Source organism: Mastigoproctus giganteus, chromosome 9, assembly GCF_048544385.1.
Source record: "Mastigoproctus giganteus isolate SK-2022 chromosome 9, ASM4854438v1, whole genome shotgun sequence".
In the NCBI taxonomy this organism is placed as follows: Eukaryota; Metazoa; Arthropoda; class Arachnida; order Uropygi; family Thelyphonidae; genus Mastigoproctus; species Mastigoproctus giganteus.
In genome coordinates, this window is record NC_143583.1 from 155,486,072 (window position 1) to 155,511,302 (window position 25,231).

At 36.2% G+C, this 25,231-nt stretch overlaps 1 protein-coding gene across 6 annotated transcripts in view; it reads left to right on the forward strand.

The window, feature by feature from the left end:
* Positions 1 to 25,231, forward strand: part of LOC150080831 (DNA (cytosine-5)-methyltransferase 3A-like) — a 945,959-nt gene that overhangs the window by 316,518 nt on the left and 604,210 nt on the right. For all 6 annotated transcript variants that reach the window (XR_016547435.1, XM_090382019.1, XM_090382022.1 and 3 more), the window contains one exon: positions 2,324 to 2,473. Coding sequence is in view for 5 of the 6 variants with exons in the window: in XM_090382019.1 (XP_090238145.1) it covers positions 2,324 to 2,473 (150 nt within the window). In the remaining variant the exon portion in view is untranslated. The remainder of the gene's footprint in view (positions 1 to 2,323; positions 2,474 to 25,231) is intronic.

The window sequence follows — 25,231 nt, forward strand, 5'->3', positions numbered from 1 at the left end:
TCTAGTCACCACTGCACCTCCCCACCTCTCTGTAGGGAGGTGCAGTGTCCTCCTGGAAGGGTCCCTTTCCCTGTGGGTGCATGATGACCATGAAGGGATGCAGATAGTCTGCAAGGATAGACACGTAACCTGGACCGTTCAGAGATGCATCTAGATGTACCAGAGGTCCCAGCTTGTGCCAGTTGAACGCACCCCGGCCATTACTGACCATCCAACTGCCTGAACAGTTCCTTGTTGACATGAAGCTATGCACCCGCCCATCAGCTCAAAATATCTGGAAACGGGACTCATCGGACGAGGAGACCCGTCTCCAATCATCCTAGGTCCAGTGCCAATGTTCTTTCAACAAGTTCAGACATAGCGTCCTGTGTCGTTCTTTTGGAAATGGGACTCTGGTGGATTGGTGGCTCCCATACCTTATTGTGGTTAATGATCATCCTATTGTCTTGGTAAATATGGATATGATGGTCTTGGTGGATATGTTGAAGTCGGCACTGATTTGTGCCACTGTTGTTCTCCGATTGGCTGAAACAATATGAGGCAGATGTTGACGGCCACATTCATCCACCACCTTTCTCCTCCCACAGTGCTGTCCATGATGAGATGTTATTCCGGAAATGGCACATTCCCAATACACTCTTGATACTGTCGAACAGGGATAGTGCAATTTCTGTACCACCTCCTTGATAGAGTGACTCATGCATCGGACACCCGCTATCATCCCTCTGTCAAAGTAAGTTAACTCACAATGTTTATCCATACTGACATCGAATTACCATCTACTTGAATGCAATGATGCACTGTACCTATATACCTGCTAAACAGTGTGTTCGTCCACCAGTGAGAGGGGTGACAATGTTGCATTGCCCAGGAACCAGGTATCCCATGAATTCTGTCCTTTCAGTGTATATATATTGTTTTTTCTTTGTTGCTTTCTCTCTTTATATTGAAAGAAACAAAAAATATATAGGGTTTCCCAGAAGTAATAGGGTAGTTATTTTAAAATTTTTTATTTTTATTTTTTATTATTAGTTGTACAACAACCAGTGGTCGCTACAAATTTTATTTACACAACAAGACAGAGAATAAACACAATTTATTGCAACGGATGTTTTCAAAGTGCTGTCGATTCACTTCAATGCATTTGTTAATTCTCCCCCCCCCCCTACAGAATAGACACCTTCCTACACATTGTTGCTAATCTCTGTGCAGACATCAACAGTTCTCTGTTTTAGTTGCTGGATATTCCTGGATTTCTGAGAGCAAACTGCATTTTTTAGAATGCCCCAGAGGAAATCCGGAGGAGTAATATGTAGTGATTGAGCAAGATAATCATTTGGCCTACACTGTCCAATCCACTGCTGAGGAAAATGTTCATCTAACCAGTTACACGCTAGAGTGGAACTGGCTGATAGCTACAGCTTTTTCCAGCTATAGCTATCAGCCAGTTAGCTACAGCTGGAAAAAAAAATCGTTGTTTACCATGGACACATAACTTTCACCTGCCACTGTTCTGTTAAAAAAGAATGGACCCACAAGACCTGCAGCACTAATTCCAATCCAAACAGCAATACCTGGGGTATTGACATCCTTTGTAATTTTAACATGCAGATTTTCACTTGATCAATAAACATTATTGTGCCAGTTGACATGGCCATTCAACTTAAAAGTTGCATTATCACTTCGAAAGATTTTTTAAGAAAAGGTATTATCCTAGGAACATTTTCTAAAAGTTTCTCAAAACTTCACAGCCCGATATGGATCATCATCAGTCATAGCATGTAGCAAATGTGGATGATATGGTTTCAAGTTAAGCTTGTGAAGAATCCTCTGAACAGATGTTCTTGAAACGTTGAGCTTGCCTGATAAACTTTTTTGGACTTTGGAGGAAAGAAGCTTCAAGAACCTGTTTGTGTTATTCTGTGCAGATGGACCTTGGTCTTCTAGATCTTGCTAAGTCATTAACTGAACCTGTGGCTTTAAAGTGCTTGATGATGTCCACCGTGTCTTATTTTATCCACCGGTCAAATGCTCAAGAAAATGGCAGTACATCTTATTTTTGTTTTCCATTTTATAAATTGTCTTAGCGATAAAGACATGTTCTGTATTTGTCTACCGTTGGTAATTAACATGCTCCATGTCTAAAATTAAAATAAAAATCAATTATCAAAATAATAATAATAATAATAATAATAAAAAATTTAAATAACTGCCCCGTTACTCCTGGGACACCCTGTATATGTAAGTACTTTTACCTGTATATATTGTTTTATTTTGTTTCTTTCAATTTAAATAATTGTAATTAATTTTTATATTTCATTAGGAAGCAGGAGCAGGTGATATTGTGTGGGCTAAACTGGGCTCAACTCGGTGGTGGCCTGCCATGGTGATTTGGGGTGCTGACTGTGGCCAGCCACCAGCTCGTTCAGGCCAGACATGGCTTTTTTGGTTTGGAGACCACAAAATTTCAGAGGTGAGTTTGGTCACCTAGTTATGAGAGTAATGTTAAGATATGTCTACAGTACCTTTGTTGTGTATATATATTTGCATAAATGTATTGCATGGTTAATGCAATATTGATTTAGCATGGTAAACTATTCACCATGCTAAATTTACCATTCACTGTCCAAAGTTAAATTCATATTGTGCCATTTTTTTGCTGGCCCAATGTGTATCCAACAAAGCATCAGTTCTTTCCCCCCAGACGAATAATAATGCTTCTTTTACCCTCTCCCCAAAATGCTGATAACCCATTGGTAACATCATTTGTTATTTTAAACAAATTTGTTTATCATTTGAAAAAGTGTTCCTGTTTCCTCGACAATGGAATTTCCCAATGAAACTAATCTCTTCTGTTCTGAGACCTGAATTGTCACAGGGGAGGGTGTATCATCTGGTAGGTAACTAGATAATTCTGTCCTTGATGATTTGATAGTTTTATTTATGTTTAGTATACCCATCTGTATCTTTACTGACTGAATTTCATCTAGGAATTCATTAAGCTTCAATTTAATATTGGTATACTCCTTTACACTGGGAACAAAGAAAAGAATGATGAGTTGAGCCATGGTTATTTGCTAGTCTTCATCCTCATCTTCATCCTTACTAACAGAAGATATGTTGTGAATGATGTTATCATCCTGAACAAGGTAAATGTTGGAAGTGATCACAGAATGGTAAGATGCACACTTGATATAGATGTAAGAAAAGAAATGGTAAAAGTGACTTGAGTAAATCTCAAGTATATCTCAAAGGTCTTAGTGATAACAGAAGAGGAGAAAAGACAGTATGTACTGGAACTCAGGAACAAGTTTGAGCTTCTGCAGACCTTTCAGGACCAAGATATTGAGGAGGAATACAACAATTTCTGAAAGCCCAAGAAACCTATAGGTAAAAAGAAATCCAAAGAAGAAAAAATTTGTCAAGAAACTCTTGTTATGAAGAACCGAAGAAGACAAATGAAGACAAGATAAACATTAATAAGGACAAAATCGAGTATACTGATTTATGCAAAGCCATTAGAAAGAGACTCAGTGGGGACATGAGAAGATTTAACCTAATAAAAGTAGAACAAGCATTAAGGGAAAACGAAGGATTTAAATAAGCGGTCATGACCAGTAATACAGAAAGAAAAATGATACTGAATCTGAAGAGTAGTGATGGTGCGGAATAGCAGAGAAGGCATAATTCAAATAGCAGAAGACTGCTATAAAGTATTATATAAGGAGCTAGGGAATGATGCCAGCAGTATATGGATCACAAATTAGCAACACATATGACATACCCGATATCCTTCTGATACATGCATGAAGAAACTGAAGACTTAAAAAGCCCCAGGTGAACATGAAGTTACTGTAGAGTAGTTAAAATTAGGAGGAAGATACATGACATATAAACTGAGAGGCCTAAGGACTGGAATAATACAATCATAGTCTTGCTATATAAGAAAGGAGATAAATTGGAAATTATAGATCAATTAGCTTGTTGTCCCACATCTACATTTTTTTCACAAGGGACATTACTAACAGATTAGAAAGAATACTTGATGAGAATCAACCGAAAGAGCAAGCTGGCTTTAGGACAGGATTGTCAACTACAGGTCACCTTCACGTAATATCACAGCTAATGGAGAAAGCAAATAAATATAAAAACCACTATGCCTGGCATTTGTGGATTATGAAAAGGCATTTGACTCCATACAGCATAAGGCAATGTTTCGGGCACTGGAAAGACAAGGCATAGATACCCCATATATTATGATTTTGAAGATAATATATGAGAACGCTACCTCTTTATTAGACTAGACAAAGACAGTAGCAAATTTAAAATTGAGAAAGGAGTTCGACAAGGAGACACAATATCTCCGAAGTTGTTTACTGCTGCCCTTGAGGAAGCTTTCAGAAGATTGGACTGGTTGCAGAAAGAAGTCAATGTGAATGGAGAGTACCTAAACAATTTATGATTGCAGATGACATTGTGATCATAAGTCATGTTCCCGAAGAATAAAGGAAAATCTTAATCGGTTATGCAGAGTTAGTAAGGATTTTAGACTAAAGATGAATATGGCTAAAACAAAAGTAATGATGAAAAAAGGATGCCACAGAAAGGGATATCATAATTGAAGGAGTAGTAATTGAAAAGATGGATTCATATATTTACCTGGGACAAATCATTAGCTGTAATAATGATAAATGGCTGGAAGTCAAGAGAAGAATAAATTTCAGATAGATATCATTCAGGAAATGTAGTTACATGCTGAGGAGCAATATCCCAACTTGTCTGAAATGTAAAATAACAAAGTTCCCACACCATGACTTATGGAAATGAAACTTGGGCACTCACCAAAAGAATGGAAGAGAAGCTGAAATTATACAGCAAAGAATGGAACAAATTATATTAGGAATCAAACCGTTGGATAAGAAGAGAAATACATGGATTAGGTAGCAAACTCAAGTAAAGGACTTTCTTATCAAAACTAAAGAACTGAAATGGACTTGGGCAAGAGAAATAGTTCTAAGACATGATGACAGATGGACTAAGAAAATAACTGAATGGTATCTAAGGGGAGCTAAAAGAAAATCTGGAAGACAACAACGGAGATGGACAAATGAAATTCAAGAGTTCGTGGGTAGTAAATGGTCATTGCACAAAAAAGAAGGAACTGGAAAGTTGTTGGAGAGGCCTTCATCCTGCAGTGGATTGAAAATGCCTGATGATGATGATATTTGCTAAATTGACTTTGAAATACATGGCATAGGCTACTCACGCGATCAACTCATCATTCACACATGAATTGCCTGTGGCCATTCCTTTTTAAGTGATGATATTGTTAGATAAAATATTCAAGGTGGATCTTGGTGCATCCATTATTAAGGTAAGAATTAATTTAAAAAACTATTACAGAATTAACTTTATAAAAATATTACAATAATTATATTTACAAAATTGCAATATTTAAGCAGATAACAAATATTTGTCAACTGCTATTAAAGAAATTAAACTTTTAATTTCTTTATTTTAATATATACTAGGGGGGACTTTGCCCCTTGCTTTGCTTGCCAACCCCCACACATGCTTTTCTACGTAAAATGTAGAGCTATGACAGAGTAAGTCAAATCTTTTCTAGGTAAAAGACACACCTGTTGAAATGCACTGATCTGTATCTAATCAGGAAATGAACTATGTAATTATTTACTTGTGCATTTGTAGTGACGTAATTGCCCTGCCCACTTATACCACGTGACCCGCATTCCTCTTCTCCCATTGGCTACCCCCCACCCCACCACGTGGCATTCTCAAGGGTGAATAAATATCACTATGTAATTATTTACCTGTGTTTACATAGGTCACTTAGGAAAAGGCCTTTTGCTTCTGGTTCCATAATGCGTGAGGAATGTTGTGGCATCCGAAAGAGCAGGACTAAAATATTTACAGATATACAAACTATATTGAGTCCCTTCATCAGATGACATTACAATGGAATATCAAATGATGCCGAGCGTGGTCATGTATTAGTCGGTGAAGCACGGAGGCAGTTGTCATTCAATCCGTTGAATGTTGGCATGCTTCCCACGTATGTGCTCTACGTTGTCAACAGCAAGTGTCTGATTCTACCCAGTAACCCATTTAATGTTCCTTCCATTTAACGTTCACCAACCTCCTGCATGTGCTTCACTTGTCTAATTAATTACCACGTCCGGAATTATTTGATGTTCCATTGTAATATATTTGTATATTAACGTTAGCTGATTAAGAGACCCATTGTCCTGATATAGTAGAGGGATGATTGTAAATAGTTTAGTTTTTTTGTAAATATTTGTATAGTTTTGAATTGTATTATGTTATTATTTATATAATAATAACATTATACTGATATGCTAACATTATAATGCACTGATCGAAATCTAATCAGGTAATGACCTATGTAATTATTTACCTGCGCATTTGTAGTGACATAATTGCTCCACTCTCCTCTCCCGTTGTGAATTGAATTTTAATAGAATGTTTGCGAATTGAATTTTAATTCTATTAAACAGCGATTCTAATTAGAGAAAATAGGAGGAATATTATCCACAGGCTATAAAAGTAAAGATATATTACGCACAGATTTACCCTTTATTACCTTACCAATTAAAAAATTAAATGATAATTTAATTATGAAAATCGGAAGAATATACTTGATAATCGGAATAATTAATACGTACTGTAATATGTACATACGAACTAGTTGACATTTCTGTTCACTGACGTTTGTGGGTTGGGGTTAAAATTTAAAACAGTAAAAAGATAAGCAATCAATAACAAAGAACAAGGCACACACAAATTGCAAGTAACACGATACGCGCAAGTGAGAACGGAGTAACGAGTTACAAAGCTTTAAAAATAGGAATGAAGAGAAGATCTGAAAATTAAAGGTAATTTTTTTTATATGATTGAAGATTTCATGGAAGTGTAAACACATTTCACCATAATAACCCACAGAATTCCAGCTGTCGGTATTATCGCAAATTCAGTAAGATCGTATCATAAACGGACAATCCTGTCCATTTATGATAGATTTCACTAACAGAAAAGCCCAATAAACAGGTGACTGCTAATTGTTTTTATTGTTTTATGGTTGTGACCTACAGAATTTTGACTGAACCACGTGATACCGTCAGAGGTAATCGTAGGGTAATCTCCAGTGCTGCGGTCTCCTGCCCCGATTAAACGGTATGCTGTCCCAATTAAGCGAAGTAAACCCTGGCTATTTTCTCGATTGGTTTCTGTTTATTAAGATTTTCCCCAAATAAACAGCTGCCCCGATTAACCGGTGGCCTAAATAACTGGAATCCACTGTATTTGGTTAGTAGTTGATCTGTTTTTCCTAAATCGTGCCTTGTTTCTCCTCTAAAATTTCTTCATAAGTTCCTCTCGTTCTGCTTTGCAGGATACACCTAAAGATTTTACATGGATTATTAAAGATTTATATGCAGGCCATAAACATCCACAAGACTGTAGCAGTTTATTGGTCTGTAATTTTTTCACTTTTTTTTTTTTTTTTACTACCCTTTTTGTGTACCGGAATTATACTACCAGTTCTTTAGTCTCTGGCACTTTACTGGTTTCTAGGATTGTGGTGAAGAGATCAGTTAGAAATTTTACTTTTACGTACTTTCCAGCTTTCCAATAAATGGTTTCTCATCTATTCTTTGGGATTTATCTTGCTTAGTTTCGTCTATTTCACATCATTTCGCATTTTCACTCAGTATCTTTATGTTTTTAATTGTATGTTTTTTCAAGCTTTCCAACTAAGTGTTGTGTTTAGTGGTACAAGGGGTCCTCGTTATCTGAGGATAATTGGTTCCAGAAAATCCTACTTAAAAAACAAATTCACTTAAAATGGGGACCCAAATTTTCGTAATGTGTATTATGTACTTGTACATAGTGAAAAATGGAATGAAGGAAGTGAAAAATGGGAAAATTATTTTATTAGATAAATTTAATGTTTGTTGAAGTTGCACAATTTTTCAGTTTTATGACTAAAGAATGAATCTAGAGTTTGTTTTTTTTTTGCCATATTTTTTCAGATAAAATTGTGTTGCAGCATTCAGTTATGTCTTTAACTTCACGGTGCTTAACTTTTGCAGCACAATCATGAAGAGGGTCATTCTCACTAAAATATTCAAGTGCTTGGTCAATTTTCTCAGGGACTCCTTTAATTTTCAAATCCTCGAATAATGAACACTTGGATACCGGGGACCCCCTGTATTATCTTCAGAGAATGGTCCTCTGAAATGTTCTGCCCTTAATTTCCTTGTTTTCTCTGGGTTGCCAGTCTCCTTTCATCCTTATCCAATTGGGTCTGATCCATAGCTCATGGAAATGTTGTTAGTTATATGGTACAGCAGGCCCCCGTTATAACGCGTTTCGCTTTACGCTGATTCGCAATAATGCTGTTCTTATATTATAACCCGTATCTGACTATAATGCTGTCACAGATTACTATAACGCTCTTTTACAGATTGCATTTTTGGCATATTTAATGAAATCGTTTCATTTGATGGAGTTGATAGCTTGAAAATGAATAGCAAAACAGCATTAAAACGTTTCCCACGCCGACTTGAGAAATTTTCCCACGCTTAGTGAAATTTTCTCGCACGCTAATTTGATTGCAGTACAGTGACTTGTTACGTAGTTCCGAGATCAACATTTAAAAAAAATGATCAAGTATATTGCTTGTAATATTTGCGTTATATGCATTTATCCGAAGTCTAGTCATCATATCATATTATCATATTAGTCATCATCGTATTAGACATCGTGTGAAACAGACAGTTTACTTGAACATTGTATCATAATTAATGCAACCAACGCAGTTACATTTTCGAAGAGTTAATAATGGCTGATAAGAAAGAAAAAGCAACAACGTCTGGGTATGAAGACTATAAATGTAAGAAAAATACTGAATTTGAAAATTAAATTAGACGTTTTGAAGCGAATCGATTCCGGTCAAAGACAATCAGATGTGTGCCATAATTTAGGACTTGCAAGTTTAACTATAAGAACAATTATAAGAAAAAATAAAGAATTAATTTTAGCAGCGGGAAAGATAGCTGTTCCACTGCAAGCAACTAGGGCTAGGCTGGCTATTAGGATTGAAATGGAAAGACTTTAACTAATTTTATTGAAGATAATATCCAATGCAGAATTCAGTTAAGTTAAATATTATTAAAAAAGAGAGAGAGAGAGAGAGAGAGAGAGAGAGAGAGAGAGAGAGAGAGAGATTAGCCAATATGATGATCTGAAGAAAGCTCACCTAAAAAAAAAAATGTGGAACCATTTAAAACTAGTAAGGGCTGGTTGAATAGATTTAAAATCCAGGGAGAAGCCGCAAGTGTAGAAGGAGCCGAAACTTTCAAAAAAGAACTTGTTAAAATTATTGAAGAGGGATATTATGTGTTAAACTGTACTTCTCAACAAGTTTTTAACATAGACGAAGCAGGACTTTTGCGGAAACGAATGCCTAAAAGAAGTTTCATATTGAAAGAATAAAAAAACATGCCAGGTTTCAAAACGGCTGAAGGATCGGTTGACTTTATTGTTGGGTGGTAATTAAACTGCGGGGGATTTAAAATTAATACCCCTTTTAGTTTATTTGGAAGAGGGCCAAGTTCATGATTCATCATGATTAAATTCATCAATTTAATGATTAAATTCATCAATTAAATTAAATCAATTTATCTCAATTAAATTCATGATTTTAATTGGAATTTTAAGTTTAATTTTGATACGTAAGTAGTTACCACATAATTATATACGTATGTAATGCAGAATATTTTATTTGTACAAATATTTGAATATTAAATATTTTGACCGACATTTGTGCATCTCTTCACTACTGTTTATTATTGATTAGGAAATATCCTATGGCACCGACCGCAACTCACAAATACATATGTTACCTTATGCGAATGCGGCACTCGCTTACCGCGGATTCAATTAGCGCTCTGTTTTTACGGAACGAATTGTCAGCGTTAAGCGGCGGTCACCTGTATATTGTTTTGAGATCATGTCAATTGTTGATCTTTGGCATCATTCAATTTTACATGATTGAAAATGAAAAAGACCTGGGAGTAATTGTGCAGTCAGATATGAAGTTTTCTGAGCAATGCAGACAGGCTGCCAAGGCAGTTCATGGGGTGTTGTCAATGACATACAGGAATTTTGCAAGCAGGGAAAAGGAGGTGATTGTCCCTCTGTATAAGGCAATGCTTAGGCCACGCCTTGAGTACTGCGTGCAGGTCTGGAGGCCTCATTTTAGGAAGGATGTAGATTTGCTTGACGTTGTACAAAGAAGGGCAACAAGATTGGTGTGGGGAATGAAGGGATCCTCTTACCAGGAGAGGCTTAAGTTCTGCAAATTGCAGCAGCTGGAGACTAGGCATCTGTGAGGTGATCTGATTGAGGTGTATTAGGCCTTGAATGGGTTGAGCAATCTGAATTCTGATGGGATTCTTCCACTTGTCCAGATTACGAACCTAAGGGGGCATAAATTGAAATTGAGGAAGGACAGATGTAGAATAAATGTGCGGAAATTTGTCTTTAGCCAGCAGGTGGTTAATTGCTGGAACAAACTTCCATCTGTCGTGGAAGTTGATAGGTTAAATAAATTTAAGGAGGAACTGGACAAATATTTAGAGGGGATTGTTATTTTTTGGCTGATGCTGCATAAGCTCATACGCTTGCTTTCTTGCTTCACATGCCACCACTACTACTACATTTAAGCCATTCTCTTTTAATTTTTCTTTGCATAATCTGTCCACTAAATTCTTCAACATTTTGTATCATCTTGTTTTCACTTCAGTTTTGCTAAAGCTGTGCACAAAATAGTTTTTGCAGCAGCTTTCCACTAGTATATTGGTAAGTAGTGTTGAGCTTCGAGCAGCACTAATAAACTTGCAAAATACATAATATAAACTTTAGTATTAGTAAATAAATAAGAGGAGTTAACCTCAATATAGTACGTGGAACACTTCCGTATGATACCCTCCAGAAATTAAAACGGAAAAAACGAAAAAATCGACAACTTACCGGAACATTAAAGTAAAATATAAATAATTAAATAATCAATTTAACACAATTCAAAATCAATTTAAAACAATTAAAATTCAAATTAACGCAATTAAAAGAATCTAACGAAAATATTCAAAACGATTTTCCTTCCTGAAGCTGACAATGCTTTTCGACCGACTGTCGTGATCACAGGAACGAAAATTACCGAATCAGGCTAAACCTGCAACTTAAATAGTGATTATATGTCTTCGCGCATGCGCGTAAAGGTCCACGCATCGGAGATCAAATATGGCCGCCGAACATTAACAGAATTCTCATGTAATTTAATTTCAACGGTTTCTGCAATTAATAGTCGCGTATAATTACATTGAACATTAAGTATTTTGGCCTCGTTAAATAAAAAAGTATGTTTTTTGTTAATGGCATGAAAGGATAATTCTGACGCTGCTGAACGAGAAGCACGAACAGAGGCTTCGTGTTGATTAACACGGATATTAAGAGAAAACCGGGTCGAACCCTGGTAAGACGAGTCGCAATCACCGCAAGAAATGTTGTATACTAGATCATTGATTTGTGTTGCGAACGCGGAAAGAACCGAGCGATTGTTCAGTATAGTGTGTAACTTCCGTATGGGCCTAGCTATAATTTTAAATTCGGTATCTTTAAAGAATCTGTTAAGCTGTTTGTGCCACTGTTCAACATATGGGACAGAAATAAAGTATTTTTTGATATTTCTATTGTTGATTGGTGTAGTATTTTGTATCCTATCCTTAGCTTGTACCCTAATTCGATTTATTGTGTTAATGGGATAACCCCTGTTTAAGAATCTGCTAGTTAATATTTGTATTTCTGAGTCCAAAGCAGAATCCGTCGTTGAATATTTATAGGCATTTAGAAATTGATTAAAGATAATCGATCTTTTGTAGGTGAACGGGTGGTAGCTATTATAATGTAGAAGCATACCGGTGTTTGTGGGTTTTCGATAGATGCTAAATTGTATTTTGTTCGAGTCCCGGGTAAGCGTGAAATTTAGAAAGTTTAATGACTTTGTATCCGTATCTTCCCTTTCCAATGTAAATTTGAGTCTAGAATGAATATTATTAAACGAATGTAAAATGTCTTGGATAGTACTACTATCGGTAATAACTAGAACATCGTCCAAATACCTCCCATAGTATGTGATACGGGGACGAAAAGGTGTCAAATGTATCTGTTCAATCGTTGAGAGATAGATCTCTGACATTAAGCCACTCAGGCTCAAACCCATTGGTAATCCAAAAATTTGTTTGTACACCTTGTCTCGAAAGGTGATGTAGTTAGCTTCAACTAACAGTTTAATTAAGTGAAAAATTTCCTTAATAGGCAGCTTCGTATAATTAATCGGTGTCGAGTTTTTATTTAACATATCCCAAATAATATCTAATGTGTATTCAACGTTCGTATATAATGAGGTAACATCTAATGAGAATAAATTGTCATTGTCGCCGAGTCTACAGCCTTTCAGATTATTAAATAATGTATCGTAATTCTTAATCCCAAATTGTATAACCTGTCTAAAAGGTTTTATAATGTTATATACATGTGTGGCTAAGGTTGAAAATGCCGAGTTCCTGTACGAAACAATAGGTCGAATCGGAAATCCAGGCTTGTGTAATTTTACCTGACCGAAAAGTGCAGGAATATTGTATGTTCTGGACTTCAATTCCTTCAACTGAACCATAGTAATGTAGTCGTTTTTACGATATGTGGTTAACGTTTTATTGTATTGATTTACCAAATTGGTAAACAGTGCCTGGTCCACTTGACGATAAGTGGAGGTATCAGACACAACTGAATCTAACTTATTAATATAATCATGTTTATCTAGTATTACCACTGTATCTCCTTTATCTGTCCTCTGTATAATAATGTCCTTATTTTCTCGAAGTTCTCGTAAAGCTGAACTTTCATGTGTATTCAATTTAGGAAGTCGCGTTTCTTTTATGTTATTCACTACTTGGTTAACTTGTTGAATAAATACATCTTTTTGTGGAACGCTACGAAGTCCAAATTCAATATCAATTACGCATTGTTTTTTTGGCAGCTTTCGAGGTGGTAAATTATGATTTAATCCTTTGGATAAAAGTGAAATCTGGTCCTGCGATAGTGTACACGAGGAAAGATTTGTAACCTGTTGATATGTCGGTTCGTTGGATACTGGGTGAGGGGGTGTTCGTGAACTAGCCGACATATTCTGAGGTAGTGCGTTATGTGTCTGTATGTATACTACTGTATACATACGTTATGTATGTATACAGTATACGTTATAGTATACGTATACAGTATACGTTATGTACACTACTGTATACAATCGATACACACAATTATGGGAGATTTTTTGAATGGCTTGGTACAAAATTACATTAAATCTACACTAAAGTACTACTGTATACAATCGATACACACAATTATGGGAGATTTTTTGAATGGCTTGGTACAAAATTACATTAAATCTACACTAAAGTACTCGGCCCAAAATTACCATATTTCTTTCCTAAAATATTGCCTTCAAAACAACATCGTTCCGAAGTTTGCCAGGGTGAATTTAAATCAAAAAATTTCAGGCATAAAACAACTAACACTGGCGACATCACGTAATATTGTTAAGCTTGCCTTAAAATCTAGATATTCGAATAAACAAAAATACCTTTCCCAGGTTAGGAAGCTTCGCGATAAAGTAAAAAATTATCTACACCCGAATGATTGGTCTGTATTGAAGACCTCCATAGATTTGCGACGGGAAGCACAAGCCTCAGAAATAAAAAACAGACACGTTAATAAGTTGCAAACATTATCGAATAGTTCAAGACACGTTTATGCGAATTCTAACAGATTGTCGCGAGCCTGCGACCAAGTTCACACGAGTTGGGTGACATCCCCCCCACAGACACATAACGCACTACCTCAGAATATGTCGGCTAGTTCACGAACACCCCCTCACCCAGTATCCAACGAACCGACATATCAACAGGTTACAAATCTTTCCTCGTGTACACTATCGCAGGACCAGATTTCACTTTTATCCAAAGGATTAAATCATAATTTACCACCTCGAAAGCTGCCAAAAAAACAATGCGTAATTGATATTGAATTTGGACTTCGTAGCGTTCCACAAAAAGATGTATTTATTCAACAAGTTAACCAAGTAGTGAATAACATAAAAGAAACGCGACTTCCTAAATTGAATACACACGAAAGTTCAGCTTTACGAGAACTTCGAGAAAATAAGGACATTATTATACAGAGGACAGATAAAGGAGATACAGTGGTAATACTAGATAAACATGATTATATTAATAAGTTAGATTCAGTTGTGTCTGATACCTCCACTTATCGTGAAGTGGACCAGGCACTGTTTACCAATTTGGTAAATCAATACAATAAAACGTTAACCACATATCGTAAAAACGACTACATTACTATGGTTCAGTTGAAGGAATTGAAGTCCAGAACATACAATATTCCTGCACTTTTCGGTCAGGTAAAATTACACAAGCCTGGATTTCCGATTCGACCTATTGTTTCGTACAGGAACTCGGCATTTTCAACCTTAGCCACACATGTATATAACATTATAAAACCTTTTAGACAGGTTATACAATTTGGGATTAAGAATTACGATACATTATTTAATAATCTGAAAGGCTGTAGACTCGGCGACAATGACAATTTATTCTCATTAGATGTTACCTCATTATATACGAACGTTGAATACACATTAGATATTATTTGGGATATGTTAAATAAAAACTCGACACCGATTAATTATACGAAGCTGCCTATTAAGGAAATTTTTCACTTAATTAAACTGTTAGTTGAAGCTAACTACATCACCTTTCGAGACAAGGTGTACAAACAAATTTTTGGATTACCAATGGGTTTGAGCCTGAGTGGCTTAATGTCAGAGATCTATCTCTCAACGATTGAACAGATACATTTGACACCTTTTCGTCCCCGTATCACATACTATGGGAGGTATTTGGACGATGTTCTAGTTATTACCGATAGTAGTACTATCCAAGACATTTTACATTCGTTTAATAATATTCATTCTAGACTCAAATTTACATTGGAAAGGGAAGATACGGATACAAAGTCATTAAACTTTCTAAATTTCACGCTTACCCGGGACTCGAACAAAATACAATTTAGCATCTATCGAAAACCCACAAACACCGGTATGCTTCTACATTATAATAGCTACCACCCGTTCACCTACAAAAGATCGATTATCTTTAATCAATTTCTAAATGCCTATAAATATTCAACGACGGATTCTGCTTTGGACTCAGAAATACAAATATTAACTAGCAGATTCTTAAACAGGGGTTATCCCATTAACACAATAAATCGAATTAGGGTACAAGCTAAGGATAGGATACAAAATACTACACCAATCAACAATAGAAATATCAAAAAATACTTTATTTCTGTCCCATATGTTGAACAGTGGCACAAACAGCTTAACAGATTCTTTAAAGATACCGAATTTAAAATTATAGCTAGGCCCATACGGAAGTTACACACTATACTGAACAATCGCTCGGTTCTTTCCGCGTTCGCAACACAAATCAATGATCTAGTATACAACATTTCTTGCGGTGATTGCGACTCGTCTTACCAGGGTTCGACCCGGTTTTCTCTTAATATCCGTGTTAATCAACACGAAGCCTCTGTTCGTGCTTCTCGTTCAGCAGCGTCAGAATTAGCCTTTCATGCCATTAACGAAAAACATACTTTTTTATTTAACGAGGCCAAAATACTTAATGTTCAACGTAATTATACGCGACTATTAATTGCAGAAACCGTTGAAATTAAATTACATGAGAATTCTGTTAATGTTCGGCGGCCATATTTGATCTCCGATGCGTGGACCTTTACGCGCATGCGCGAAGACATATAATCACTATTTAAGTTGCAGGTTTAGCCTGATTCGGTAATTTTCGTTCCCGTGATCACGACAGTCGGTCAAAAAGCATTGTCAGCTTCAGGAAGGAAAATCGTTTTGAATATTTTCGTTAGATTCTTTTAATTGCGTTAATTTGAATTTTAATTGTTTTAAATTGATTTTGAATTGTGTTAAATTGATTATTTAATTATTTATATTTTACTTTAATGTTCCGGTAAGTTGTCGATTTTTTCGTTTTTTCCGTTTTAATTTCTGGAGGGTATCATACGGAAGTGTTCCACGTACTATATTGAGGTTAACTCCTCTTATTTATTTACTAATATTATTATCAACGTAGAACATATTGAGTTATTACAGCTCTGATTCATACTATATAAACTTTAGTGTAGTGATGGTTTCTTGTGATGTTTTCCATATAAGGTGTGCACATCTTGTGAACTTTTGAAAGCATTAAAAATATTTTTTTCAGGACTGCTCTTTTACCCAGGTATGTAATGCTGGCAAGGCTAGACTTTTTTGGTGTTCAGTGCTTTGTTTTTAGGTTATTCAAGTCCCACTGAAGACCCAGGCCTGTAAGCATGAAAGATCTAATCATAGAGGAAAGCTCAACAAAGGGAGGAATTTTTGAGCTAATGCTGATGATAGTCATTGATTCAAATCTGCTGTGGGAAGTTATGGCACTCTGAATATTTTTGCATGCATCATGCATGAACTCTGAGTAATTTATTATATAACTCATCCATTGCTGCTTTGATCCAGCCAGTGGATAAAGGCATACAAAACGTTATAAAGGAAAATATTTTTATTACAACAATAATGCTATATATGTTGCATACATTGTAGTGTAGCTCTTCATGGGTACCAAGTCAAGGTTTGTATTGGAAGATGAACAGGTCTCTGACTTAAGTCCAACCCCTGCAGCTCTTGAAATTAGATTAATATCTGCACACTTCAAAGTGAATGGAACAAAATTCTCTGTGACAGTAATGTGGATTTTGGCTTAGCAGGGGAGATGGTACAAGACCAATGACTGACACAAAACCTTATTGGAGTCTGGTGAATCTAATCCCACTGAAGACATTGAGTGCTTAGAAATTGAGGGATCCTAGTTACCAGATTCCCACCGAGGGAAAATATTGCCCGAGGTATTTTTGAAAAAGATGATTAATGGTATTGTTGAAGAAGATGAGCCCTAGAATGTGGTCATACACTTCATTGATTTGTCTTTGAACTGGGAAGGGGGTATGAAGACAAAGCTTGACTTCTTTCAAGCCTGTGCCATTTACAAGAGTCATGTCCATGGAGTGCCAGGTAGCCAGCATTTTCCTACCATTACCTTCCACCAGTAAAGTATCATATGTTCTGAAAGAGAGAGAGAGAGAGAGAGAGAGAGCATGCATGCATGCATGCGTGTTCTCCAGAATATAAATAAGCTTTAGCCAGATTTCCCAGTGTGAGTGATTAATGTGGCCAAAATTTCAAGCTCCTCTACTCCACATAACTGGAAAGTGATGTAAATACAGTATTACAACATTCTTTAATGTTTTTTATTTCATAGTAGACACTTTTTCACACTATTCTAGCAAATTTCAAGTTTTGTGGATTGTCTTACTTCTGTATAATCTATTAAAGCAAATATTTAGTGCATAACACACTTTCTCACACTATTTAGTAGGAATTACAAAATTACTTGCTGTATTTATTTTTTTAAATTTTTTATGAAAACCTCAAGCATGAGAGGCATTAGAACCTATAGTACTTAATATCGTGCATAGGTTGAAGGTTGAGAAGATGAAAGAAGATACTTGTTGATATTAGACTTGAACTTCTGTAGATTGTAATTTTCAGGAAATACGTATGAGGTAAGGTTGTTCCAGAAAACGGAAGTTGAATGAATAAATGAGGAAGAAGAAAAAAATTTGGTTCTGTGAGTTTGAAGTTGGACAGTAAAAGGATGTTAAATTGTTGCAGCATGTCTTCGGAAGAGAGAGTGGGAATTATAGAAGCCAATTCAGAAGAACAATTCTCATGGAAGTATCTAGAAAATACATGAAGCAGAAACAGAAAATCTATGAGACGGTAGTGGAGAGACTCTGTTAGAGATGAGTCATTAACTCTAGCCAACAAAAAAGTTTTTTGTCATACCTCTGCAATGAAAATATGTGATGCTGGAGGAAAGAAACGCGCTGATTCCAAAAAATCACCATAAAAAAGTCTCAATGATGTCAACATTAAAAGATGTACCAATCTTTAATGTTAAATTAAAGGGACATATATGTATAATTCAAGTTTGTAATACAATTGTAAAAAAAAATACATTCTCTATAACTCATTTAACTTCTGAAAAAATATCATAAATCATTGTGAAATAGTTATATTTCAATAATGCATAATCAGCATACCTGTAATTGTCATTAAAAATGTTTGCTACTAAGAGAGTTTCTCTTGTATTCTTGCTTACTCTCTCTCTCTCTCTCTCTCTCTCTCTCTCTCTCTCTCTCTCTCTCTCTCTCTCTCACACAAGGAACCAGCAGTAACCCCCATCATTACAGGATCCCAGTGACCTTGGTACCATTTTTCCATCATTGAAATATCTTGGTGAAACCCTTGTTCATCACTCACATCTCCCAGATTTTCTGGGAAAAATTCAAGATGGGAATGAAGAAAATGAATTTTTAATGACATTCAACAGCCCATGTTTTTGTAGCACTTGAGTAAATTAGACACCAACATTTCATAGTTTTCTTCTTTTCTATTACCCAAAAAACCATGTATTACCACCTTAAATGATCGCCAAGTTGCCAATTCAACCTCCTTTAACTGGGTTTCAAACACATTGTCTTTCAGGAGTTTCCTAATTTGGGGGTCCTACAAAAATTCCTTCCTTAAGTTTGGCATATGTTAAATTAGGAAACGCACTTCTCAAGTATGAAAATCCGTTACCTTCTTTATCTAGTCCCCTCATGAAATTTTTCATCAATCCAAGTTTGATGTTCAGGGGTGGAAGAAGAACCTTGTTTGATTGCACTAAAGGAAATATATTTTACATTACATTGTCCTGGTATGAACTCGTCCTGCTCTTTGGTTGCACTACCGTCCCACAAACCCAAAAAACAGCAATATTTTGTGAAACCCCCCTCAACAAACCAACAAGCAAACCAGTAACCTTAAGATCACTGCATACGTTCCAACCATAATCATAGTATTTTATAGCATGTAGAACCTTAGACATGCTTTCATTATCTTTTAATATTGTTATCAATTAAGCTGTCTCAAAGTGATCACAATAAGCAACATCCACTGTATCCTATGTTAAAAGCTGTACTTATGTGATAGGTAGGAAGGGGCGCCTCCGTAGCCAGGTGGGAAGGAGCAGCAGTGCATAGCACACGCTTCTTGATTAGACCGGGGTTCGAGCCCGTCACCACCAAATACGGAGGATGCAGAAAGGTCAGAGAATGACCACCACATATCCTGGAGCAATATGGCCTTAGTTGCTAATGCTCCTAAAAAACAAAATAACAAACAACAAACGATAGGTAGGAAATAATTAAAATTGCATTTGAAACTTTCAGTTTCCTGAAGATTGACAACACCTGTTGACTTAAATCAGTGCTTCTCAAAGTGGGCGATATCGCCCCCTGGGGGTGTTTGAATTATCCATGGGGGAGTTAGGCATGGAAGGGGATGACAGGGGGGTGATAGTAATCTGGAAGGCTATGAAGCCTTCCAGATTACTGGAGCACTTAAATAAGGTGCATTCAGATAAGGCAAATAATGACTTGTCTTACTTTCAAAAGCTACGTGACAAATTTGAAAAGCACCCAACATTATTGAGCATGTTTTCTTGTGTGTCGCAACAAAACAACAATGGCTTGCGGGCCTCGTACAATATTTCACTGTTGATTGCAAAAGCCGGTAAGCCTCATACAATTGGTGAAGAATTAATTTTGCCTGCAATTTCTGAAGTTATCAGTACTGTTTTACCTAAATCACCGCACAATATAATAAAATCTATTCCACATAGCAATGATACAGTTCAGAGACGGATAGATGAAATGGCCAAAGACACAGAAAATACCCTATGCCACATTTTACGAACAACAGAATTTGCCTTACAAATAGACGAATCAACTCTGTCAGGTAACGAATCTTTACTACTAGCATATGTACATTTTATAAAAGATGAAAAGTTGAACGAAGAATTATTATTTGCAAGATATCTAGAAACGTATACCAAAGGCGAGTCTATATTTCAGGTTACTGAAAAGTTTTTTAAAGACAGGGAAATTCCACTTACAAATGTACTTGCTTGTGCAACGGATGGAGCACCATCAATGATTGGCCGTTACAAGGGTTTTATGGCTTATTTAAAAAATGCTGTGCCAAATATTATTACTGTTCATTGTGTCATTCACCATTAACATTTAGTTGCGAAAAAACTTGGTGATCAACTGCACAATTCTCTACAAACTGTTATTACTGCTATAAATAAAATTAAAGCACATTCTTTGAATGATCGTATATTTCGAAAGCTTTGTGATCAAAACAGTGAAGATTTTGAACGATTGCTGCTTCACTCCGAGGTTCAGTGGCTGTCAAAAGGCAACTGTCTCAACAGATTTTATGAACTCTTTGATACTCTTGTCGAGTTTTTTTTGATAGAACAACGACCTTAGTAATGACCTCAAGAAAATGAAAACTGATATTACTTATCTTACAGATTTATTTACTAGATTCAACTCAATGAATTTACATTTACAAAGACAAGATGTAACTCTTATTATGGCGAAAACTCAAATTTCAGCATTTATTTCAAAATTAAAGCTTTTTATGCGCAACATAGGACGACGTGAATTGTATCAATTTACAAATCTGTTGGAAATAGAGAAAAAAGAAAAAATAGCTGATGAAACTCTACTAACATTTTGTAATCATCTAGAAATGTTGCATTAGCATTAGTAGAGGCATTTGATGCAAGAAAGCAAGCTTATGCAGCATCAGACAAAAAAAAAAAAAAAAAAAACAAAACCCACTTCCACTTCACCCCTCTGTTCGTTCAAAATATCTGTCCAGCTGAGCCTTAAACTTATTTAGGCTATCAACCTCCACGACAAGGGATGGAAGTCTGTTCCACCAACCAACCACCCGCTGGCTAAAGGCAAATTTCCGCACGTCTATCCTACATCTGTCTTTCCTCAATTTGAATTTATGCCCTCTCAGGTGATTATTCTGAGCTAGAGGAAGAATCCCATCAGCATTGAGCATGCTCAAACCATTCAAGGCTTTATACACCTCTATCAGATCACCTCGCTGGTGCCTAGTCTCCAGACACTGTAATTTGCAAAACTTAAGCCTTTCTTCGTAAGAGCAACCCTTTGTTCCATTCACTAATCTTGTTGCCCTTCTCTGTACTCGTTCCAGCAGCTCTACATCCTTCTTGAAATGAGGCCTCCAGACCTGTATACAAGGTCTGGAGGTCTTGTAGAAGGGAATAATCACCTCATTGCCTTATACAAGGGAATAATCACCTCCTTATCCCTGCTGGAAAAATTCCTGTATATCATTGACAATACTCCATGAGCTACTCTTGCAGCCCGTCTGCACTGCTCAGAGAACTTCATATCTGCCTGCACAACCACCCCCAAGTCCCTTTCATTCTCTACCACTGTCAGTGTAGTACCACAGAGTTGATACGTTGCTCTGGGGTTGCTGTTTCCCATGTGTAGTACTTTACATTTGTCAATGTTAAACTTCATTTGCCACCTCTCAGCCCATCTGCTCAACCTTTCCAGATCCTGTTGCAGCAGCATAGTGTCAGTAGTGTCCTTGACAACCCTGCCAACCTTTGTATCGTCTGCAAACTTGGACATTAAGCTTGATATACCATCATCAATATCATTTATAAATACAGAAAACAATAATGGACCCAACACTGAGCCCTGAGGGACTCCACTAATAACATTAGTCCACGATGAGCAGTGTCCATTGATTACCACTCTCTGTCTTCTCCCCCTCAACCACCCCTTTATCCATAGCAGCAATTTGCCTCCAATGTGACACTGCTCCAATTTGTGTAGCAGTCTTCCATGTGCAACAGTATCAAAAGCCTTTCTAAGATCCAAGTATATAATATCAAAGTTATTCCCTGCATCCAGTTCTTTTGTGACTGCATCATAGTATCCAATCAAGTTGGTCAGGCAAGACTTCCCCTTAACAAAACCATGCTGTGTCCGAGCTATAACTGAAGTCTTGTCTAAATGATCCTGCAGTGCTTCTTTAACCAGTGCCTCCATTAATTTTCCTGGAACAGAAGTTAAGCTCACAGGTCTATAATTACTTGTGTCAGCCTTTGATCCTCCTTTGTGAATTGGGGTCACATTTGCACATTTCCAGTCTATGGGTACCTCCCCTGAGTCCAAGGAAGCTCTCATAATTATGGCAAAGGGTTTGCTTACTTCCTTTGCTGCCTCCTTTAATATAACTGGATAGATCCCATCCACCTCGGGTGCCTTTCTTGTGTTTATCTTCAACAGTTTCTCCTCCACTTTACTCCCAGTTATTTCAAGATTCTGTAGCTTACTGCTAGAGTTGAATACACCTCTGGCATTCCCCTCGCTGAATAACTCTTCATGTGTGAATGTCGATGCAAAATATTCATTTAGTTTGTTAGCTACCTGAGCAGGGTCATCAACAGTTGATCCATCAATATCAAATGGACCAATCTGATTCATCCCCGTCCTTCTAGAGTTTACATAAGTAAAGAACTCTTTGCTGTTTTTCTTTGCATCCCTTGCCAAGGATTTCTCGTAATCTGCCTTTGCCTGCCTAACCTCCTTTGTAACTTGGTTGCATATCAACTTGTATCTATCATAGGCTTCTGTGTCATGTGTTAATTTGTAAGTATCCCATGCATTTTTCTTCTCTGCCATATGCCTCATTAGTTCATCTGACATCCATTTTGGCCTAAACCTTGAACAGTATTTCTTAGTTGGTATGTAAAGCCTAGTAGCTTCCAAGATTAATTCTTTGAATGCTTCCCATTTTGAATTTGCTCTTGGTAACATCATCAGTTGGTCCCATTGTATAGAATTTAAATACTGTCTCAGTCCATCGTAGTCGCCTTTACGGAAGCAATAACCCTTCCCTTTACCCCCTAATGGTAGTTACCTCTTTGAGTAAATCCCACTTCAGCACACTGTGATCACTGCCACCTAGTGGTTCATTTATCTGCAGATTCTTAATGCATGAAGAATCACTGCTGAAGAATCATTGCACAGAGATATGCAGGAAAGGTTCGAAGATCACCTTAATTTGAAAATTCCAGATTGGGTTATAAATCCTTTTTTAAATAATGATGATTGTGAACGATTTGTAGAAGAAGAATTGATTGAGTTACAAAATGAAGTTGAATAGAAGCCAAAATTTCAAAATTCATATCAGGAATTTTGGTTACAAAAGAAAATCCCTGACCATTATCCTGCATTGTAGGGAATTGTAAAAAAATTACTTATTTCTTTTCCAACATCATATCTAGTCAAAACCGGTTTCAATGCTGTATCTCAATTGCTGACAAAAAAAAGAAATTGTCTGGATGTTGTTAAACGTGGCGATTTGCGACTTCTACTTACAGATGTTAAACCTAATATTGATAAGCTAATAAATCTCCATCAAGCTCATCCATTGCATTAAATATTAAAATATAATTAACTATTTCCATTAATATCATGACTTATTTATGTAATTAACTTTAATTTTTATGACTTAATTTAAACGACTATAACTGACTTTATTTATGTAGTTGTAATTTTTTACGAAGAAGGAATAAAGTGCAGTAAATAGTTTTCTTTATAATTCACACACATACATGCAGGGCTATATTTACGTTTTTGGAGGCAAACAGACAAATATTCATTTCAGTTATTTAGCTTCACTTTATATTGGTGGGCTAAAAAAAAGCCCTCGCCAGGGCTGTTTTTTTAGGGGGGAGGGCAGTGATCCAAAAAAGTTTGAGAAGCACCGACTTAAATTATTAAGAGGTATTAATGACTCTAGGTGACACTTGTTGCTAAGTGATAGGTAGCAAAATGCCACACCATTATGTAATAATAAAAATGGTACTAAGCCACAAAGTGGCATGTTACTACATTTGATTCAACATGTGCAATTAATACTAGTTTACAAATTTAAGTTTGTTCACTGGGTTTTGAATATCAATAGGTCCTACTGCCGAAGTATGTTGCTGTGATTTCAAATATGACTTAGATTTTTTTCTATTAAATCCCGATACATCACAATTTAAGAAATAAAAAAGTATTGTTTTTTACGAAAGTATATAACTTTGTTGTATTTAGTAATGACAAATTGATAGGATTACATTTTCATTTATCAAAAAATATGTAAATACTAGCAAGTATTAATCAAAATTCTGTAACTTTCATTAATCACACCTTCTTCTCTTTGTTTGAAAAGAACGTTTAATCATTTTTCTTTTATGTACAGTGCCAGGTTTCTCTCTTTTTAAACACCAGCAGTAGTCGGTCATCATACTTGTATTTTCCACCTTCCCTGGTACCTCTGCTCCATTTCCTTTATATGTCCTGATAGAATTTCTCCCCTTGTTCTTCGCTCATGTGTGCAAGATTTTTGAAGAAAAAATGAAGATGGGCATGCAAAAAGTGAATTTTGATGCTCATATTGCAACCTAAATTGCGAAGCTTTTCCAGCATATTTTGAACAATTTTCTCATAATCCTGTGATTTATGATTTCCTAGAAAGTTTTCCATTACACTTTTAAAAGCAGTCCAGTCTTCCCCTTCAATGTCAGCCATAGTAGTTTCAAACTGACCGTCTAAAACCAATTTTCTAATTTGAGGACCAATCCTTAAGTTTTGCATCAGATAAACTGGGACATTTACTGCAAAGGTACTTAAAGCAGTTGCCATCCTTATTCAGTGCTTTAACAAATTGCTTCATTATGTCTAACTTGATATGCAGTGGAGGTAAAAATATTTTATCTGGCTTCACCAAACTTTCATGCACAATATTTTTTGACTCCAGTATAAGATTGTGCCTCCGAGGCCATTGCTTCTTTGTCCAATGCAGCGCTTTAGCTCTGCTATCCCATTCACAAATAAAGCGTGGCATTTTAGTGTACCCACCCTGTTGTCCCAATAACATACATAACACTTTTAAGCCCCCACATAGTTGCCATTCACGATCTTGATA